Below are 7,102 nucleotides of genomic sequence, written 5' to 3' on the forward strand. Positions count from 1 at the left end.
CATGGCGGTCGTTTTAACTGTCTAATTATGCCGCTGAATCAAAAGAAAAATTTGAAGATCTTCCAGCGTCCGTATTCTCTGCAATTGTTTACGATTTACAACCAGGAAAATATTTGTATTCTAGAGAAACGAATGCAGATTTACCCATCAGACTAATAATAGTGGGATAGTAAACATTAATAATCTTTAATCTTTATTGCAGCTTGATGCTGTTAACCGAAACCTTCGTTTATCTAACAAATATTCGACACACTCCAACATACTGTCATGAATCCTATTGGATATAACGTGACGGTCACAACATCTCAGCCTTCTTACACACAGCATCCGTGCTTGCCCTGACTATATTTGCTCTCTTTACTCTCACTTTTATGGGTGTTGTATTCGTTTCGCATGAAATGTATTCAGCTTCTAGGATCCATCCTTTCTGCGAGTCTGGTATGTTTACGTAGATGAGTGAAAGAAATCGTCGTATTTGATGATCTCTGCTGCTGAAATGAGGCAATTTCTCTGGTTGATTTCATTTCTTATTCATGTATATCAGTGTTTTGTGTATGATGTGTATGTTGTGTTCTTCGAGTTTCATTTTGTATCTTATCTTGAAGAGAGGTGGGAATTTTGTGATATAGATTTAGGTTGGCAGGACCAATACTCATTTATACTGTCTTTTGAGGGATTGATCGTGTAAATTCCACATTCTCAGAAAGCTTAATTTGAACATTTTGTGATATTTCTAAAGTAGACGATAAATAGGTTTTATAGGATATTGGGTAGGAATGGAACGGAAAGCTTTCCTGATTAATAACGGCAAATAGAATGGATTGTGTGGAAGTATCTGGTTGTTGTTGAAAGAATCAGTTAAGTTCTGTGCTAAGTAATGTAGCGGTTCATGGCTCCTTATCAGAATCCGAGTTGTAATTTGAAAACCAAGATGTCTGAGATAGTAGCGTCGAGTATTAGATTTTCTAAGGCTGTGCATGAAAAGCTGATATAATTCTATGGTGGTACTTTATTTGGGGTTTGTTGAATCATGAGACAGAAGACAAAATACTGTTAAACAAAATAATATTTTATTTCAACGATAAGTTTGATAAACTGAAATCTTACAAAATGTTTTCTAAAATCATTTCGACAGATTTAGATTTTTCTTGATTTTGAGGATATTTCTGGCATTCTACGTCGCCTCTTTTGTATTGTTTGAATATCTTCTCTAAACTAGTATAACAGTTTATTGTAACGATAGACATACTTTAAAGAAAATATTAGGTAAAACAATTAAAATTTTATGTTATTTATTGAAATTCACAGACATATTTTCATATGGAACCGAATTTAATTTCTATTCAATATTTACTGCACACAACGCAGGTTAATTCTTGACCATGGACATACGGTGGACATGGCAACGAACCACAAGCAGCCTCAACGAAATATAATAGAGCTCCATCTTCGTTTCTGTAACCCGCTGGATCAGCTTCTGGTGCATAATCCACACACACATATTCATATCTGCCTTTATGATTATAATGCTCGGTCATCAAATATCCCGAATACTCAGCTGTCCAACCAGCGTAACACTGTGTCCTGGCTGGTAACGTCATAACAACAGCAGGTTGTCGTGTCAAACACACAGCGCACGGAACGTTGTGATCATGAAGTGACTTAGCGTTAGCAAAAGAAAAGAGTTTATTAGTTGGGTATAACTCTACTTGATATTCACTGCCATAAATCCAACCTTCATCTTCAACTTCTGTAGTATAATTGGCCCAAATGGGATCGTTGGGTAGACATAAGAGATTACTTCCGCCACCAGTATGGGAAAAATGTTGTCCACCAACGACACCTATAATTGGTAAGAATAAATCAAGTAAACAGATATTAAGCAAAATTATATATGAAATAACGGAAACATTCATTCCAGTTTGACCCTTAAAAGAAGTCATGTTTAGTCACGTGTGAACGAATTGTGGTGTATATATGTTAGTGCTTATGTAAGTGTAAGCTGTGTGTTGCTGTATGGGAGTGCGCATGTGTTCGCAGCTCTGCCTTTCTCTCTCTGTTCATGTATATATGTATATATATATACATATATATATAGTTAATCCAAGCATAAAAACACAAAGAGAAAACACAACATTGCGAGGACTTGGAACAAGTATAGGGTTATTGGACGCCCATGAAGGAAGGAAAGAATGAGGGTTTATCTTTCCGAGCGGAGCTCTTCGTCAGAATAATAGGAAAAGGATGGATCCAAAGAAGGGAAAACGGAGGGAAAAAAATCGCCAACGGTACTCAGGCGGTCACATTTTAAATGAATATGTATATATATATATATATGTGTGTGTGTGTGTGTGTGTGTGTGTGTGTGTATGTGTGTGTGTGTTTACGGGTCAGTATTTGTGGTTGTGATGTGTATTGCATGGGATAGATGTTCGTGTGTGGATGTCAATAAACGGAGAAAGGAAAGGGATTTTGTGACGCATGTGGTCGTGATTTCCCGACATGGAAAAGATGTCGTTCACGTTTGAACGAGAAAATTGTTGGTGATGGGAATTGCATGTGGTTTGAGTAGAACAATACGAGAGACGGCGAGATGCAGAGAACTGGTGGGTAAGAGGGGATGAAATACTGTTTAGCCGACCATACGGGTGTGGCTGGCTATATCCATCGGTTTGTCTCGGACGAGTCAGGCCTACCACGAGACGGGCCTACCACATACTATAATATTATGATCACAGAGATTTTATTTCATGCAAAGCATGAACTGAGGTGGGGTGAATTTTGAAGCTCATTGATGGCGTAGTGCTTAAGAAGAATGGACAGCAGAGTGGGCGACCGATAAAGGATATGTGTAGGGTTTATAGGGAGCAGATTCACAAAGGATGCCAGATTGGTTGGAGAAGATGTAGGAAGCAGTAGCTTTGAATTGGAAGTTCCGGCGTTTCCTTACAAAGATATACTGGATAATTAATGAGGGGAGGTAACGCATGGAAACAAAAAGGTTTGAGGAATAGGACGATATCGGTAAGGCGAGAAGAATAGAAGTGCAATATGTACTCACTTGGGTTCTCTCAGTGGTACTTGGTCCCTCAATATTTTGCATAATACATACGGCCCTTAGTTAGCTTTGTCCATTAGTTACAGTGTGTGGTTTGTCCAGTCCACATTGTACATTCTGCGTTCATTTCATTAACCATATACATTCATTCATCAGTTCTAAGAGACCTTGTTCAATTTAATTTATAACGACAATCAATAGACACTCTAGGTAATGATAGTCAAGTGGCCACTTTTCAGCTCTGGTCACTCACGTACAATACCACCAGCCGTACCCAGTACACTTGATCACCAGTTAGCAGCCTCGGTATTTGATATCTACACTCCATACAAGTCAGCCAGGAGATCTTGTTCGCTATACTGGATTCCAGTCTAGTCCCTATCTATAATTTAACGTAGAGATATCTATATTCTGTGGTCAGACAACATCCTTTTCACCTGGTCCATAGTAGACAACATTTAAATTCTAATTTGACCAAATACTTACAAAGGAGTGAGCAGTCTTGTGCAGTCTCTATAGGGTCTATAGGTATCGTTACAAACGTGATATATCACATGATTTGCTTGAGTGTGCGTGCGTGCGTTTGCGTTCGTGCGCGTGCGTGAGAGAAACGGAAAGAGAGGGGGCGACACAAAGAGAAAATGAGAGGAATAAAAAGAGAAGAAGAGAAAGATAAAGAGAGAAAGAGAGGACAGAAATACAGAGTATACTAACCGTCATATACAAGGTTTGAATAAGGAGGACAAGTAGTTCTGCCCCACCGAGTATACAATGATCCGGGACCGGGTTCTGTGAAATTAAAATGAAACAATTTAGTTTAAAAGAAAGAATTCTTGAATCCTATAGAAAGGAAGTTGTTGGCTTGGAAGGAATTGATAGAGAGGAGAGAAATTTAGAAGTTAAGAGAAAAAGAATGAGTGAATGAATCAAAATCAGAATGAAAGAAGTAAATGATTCGCTAAGAATAAATTTTAAACGAAGAAAATTAGTCATTTGTCTATTGAGCCTGTTGTTGACGTTGATGTCAACGAATTGAGAGATTAATCTCAGAATATCAGAATGTGTATTTGTTTCCCTTAAGAACGGATGTTTGTTTTGTAGTTGAACTTGGATGTGAGTATATATATATATTTGTGACCGTAATAATGATAAAGTTCTTCTTTTATAGATATGTTGGCCATATTATCAATACTTGGCACCTGATTGGTCAATTACAAATATCAGCTTGGTGTTTGGGCGCGAAGAGAGTTCGTTTCCTGACAGAAGACTAGTATGGCCACCCCATTAAGGTTTTTGACGCCATTCCACTCAATCAATACTTCTTGCGGTTATCAGCGCAAAAGTGTGCACGGAAGTCTCCTTGTAAGACAAATGACTTTACCCCAAATATATCCAAAGCTGCAGTGACTTTGTTAAGGAAGCATTTGTATTTGGCCTCGCTATTGGATGCATTTACTTCCAGCAGCTACACCACTCCTTCATTCTGCTTGAGCTTCAGGAGATATCCCTTAATACGTAGTGGGATTCACTCCATAATCCAATCCGAAAGCCAGGGATTGTGAGCATCCCACTTCCGCCTGTGCAGACATAGTTGGCACCACGCCTGCACGGTGGAGCTTCCAACCTACTTCAAAGTGTGCGCCTCCAAAGTAACGAAGCTTTCTTGAGGAGACATCGATTATATATAACAGGCAGCGTTTTGTATCGTCCGGTTTTGACAGTCTAATTCTCAATTATGAACGGTTGATCCCTTCGGTACCTGCTTCGGGGTTTGGAAGACGCATATTTTGTATTCCATCCCAATGCATCTCAGATTGAGTTGGGTGGAGACTGCAATATATTTCCCGAATCGTCTCCTCCAATCAAGATCCGGGGGCAACTGCTTTTATCCCACTCGATGGATGACGCGGTATGGCTATTCCTTCGAGCCCTTAGCGTACTGTATGTATATGCAGCAAAATGCGAATTCAAATACAAATCCTTCCTAAGCAAATTCACCTCAGCTTTAGATATATTTGGGGTAAAGTCATTTGTCCTGCAAGGAGACTTCAGTGCACACCTTGGCACTGATAACCGTGAGAAGGATTGATTGGAAGGAATGTCGTCAGTGAACTTAATGGAGAGGTCTTAGCAGGCTTCTGTGCAGGATACACACTCTCCTCTCTATGGTATAGATATTATTTTAAGACAGGGATATTTATAAGGGTGCCTGGTATAGAAATACTTGGTGACAGTGGTTTTTGATAGAGTTTGGTGATCTTTCACTCTTTGGTGAACGTTCGGGTAAAAGGAAGGGGTGAATTTGTCAACTCGTCACTACCTAAATGTCTAAAAACCTGAAAACTCCTACAGTCTGTCGAACAGTGAAAATTGGTAAGTCCAGTTGGAAGCCGCAGTGGATGATGGGATCAGAAACGAAAATGTGGAGACTTTTGAATCCAAATTGAGAGTGACCCGCCTGTATGAAGTTGGACCTCGAAATGGGTTCGTGATTGTATTATTTTATCCGGCAGGTTCTTCTTCGGTTGAACGCTTATTTGAGGTAAATTCACTTAAAAGTGGTAAAGCTGCTGGTGAAATGTCCGTCCGGCTTGATATTTTAGAAACCTTAAATACAGATGGTATTCTCTGAGTGACCCATGTAAGCTAGGTAGATGGGACCTCTGGAAAAATAGCAAGGCAATGGTAATATGGGGTGACAATCACAATTTTTTCAAACAGAGACCAAAGTGTGTGTTCTAATTATAGAAGAGTCTACACTAGATGTCAAGAAAAGATATGTAAGGAAATTGTCGTGCCCAACGTTACTGTCCGGGACGCAGTACACCCGACCAGAGAGTGATTCAAAGACAGATCTTCAAGCAAACATTGAAATATTTCCAAGTTTTATACGCTGTAAACCAAGGAAAGGCACACAATCACGTGCCCTGGGGCATGTTGTGGATGGTTTACCAGGAAGATGTGTTTAATGTGCAAATACTGGTTGCCATAAAGTACATATATGGATGTTTAAATGATTGTATTTATGTAAAAGTCGAAAGTTTTCAACGTGTAGATTTCACTTCGTTGAAGTGTGCATTGTTAGTGCCCCTTCTCACATTCTTTTTTGTGATCTGGTTGAATATGCGCAGCCATTGTGGTAGAGGTATCCCAATTCATCTCTACGTGATCGGTCGACTGTTATTTGTAGACGACATGCTGCTACCTAATTCGTCTGATGGTCACGAACAACGTGCACTGAATGGGTTGGCTGCCGAGTACCCCAAGGCATGACTGACAAATACGCACTCTGTAGGAAAGTGGAACATAATTATATCGGGTCTCTATTCACGAATGATTGGAAGCACAAGAGTGGACAGAATGCTGAATTGTAGATATAAACGCAGTGAAGCGCCAGCTCGGGCATTTGATTCCCAGATGAAGAGGTCTTGGTACAATTCTCGACGTAGCACTGCATATATACTCATATACACACAATACACGGCATAGTATATTAGAGTAACATTTTATTTAGGAAATTATTGTAAAGTAGAACATATATTGAAATAAATTCAGGCAAATGTCTTAGTATATATTTTTGTGGACATATGGATAGTAATGAGGAACTAATTCAAAGTTGGTGTAATTATAAACCATTCATTAAGGAGACACGGGTAAAAGACTTTAGCCATAAAATTAGTTCTTACTTGGTGTGTCATCAGGTTTATCGTCGAGAGATTTCTTGGAGATGAAACGGTTCTGTTAAAAAATAGAAATAGCATCATACAAATTGTACTTCAGGGTATTTATACTCGTTTAGAACTTCAACCAATGCAATAGATGACAACATATTCGGACAGGTATCATTGCCAACACTACCATCTCAACCCCTAAGGAATCTTCTAGAAGGCGCTTCCATCCAGTCAAAGGATTTTCTGAACAATATCAGACAATACAACTCTGCATTTCAAATGACGTCGTTTGGTGAATCTAAGAAGATAGATAAACATGAATTTACCCCGACGTCAAAGTTCAAGGGCAAGTCTATCCCATCATTGGTTCCCT

At 39.2% G+C, this 7,102-nt stretch overlaps 1 protein-coding gene across 1 annotated transcript in view; it reads right to left on the minus strand.

Annotated features, from left to right (window-relative positions):
- Nucleotides 1-6,784, minus strand: part of LOC118767006 — a 22,747-nt gene extending 15,963 nt beyond the window's left edge. The window contains exons 1-2 of the mRNA XM_036510912.1: nt 6,745-6,784; nt 3,773-3,847 (exon numbers count right to left, since the gene is read on the minus strand). Coding sequence (XP_036366805.1) covers nt 3,773-3,847; nt 6,745-6,756 — 87 coding nt within the window. The 5' untranslated portion in view covers nt 6,757-6,784. The remainder of the gene's footprint in view (nt 1-3,772; nt 3,848-6,744) is intronic.
- Nucleotides 6,785-7,102: the final 318 nt, after the last annotated feature.

The sequence above is a fragment of the Octopus sinensis genome, linkage group LG18 (assembly GCF_006345805.1).
Source record: "Octopus sinensis linkage group LG18, ASM634580v1, whole genome shotgun sequence".
Taxonomy (NCBI): domain Eukaryota; kingdom Metazoa; phylum Mollusca; class Cephalopoda; order Octopoda; family Octopodidae; genus Octopus; species Octopus sinensis.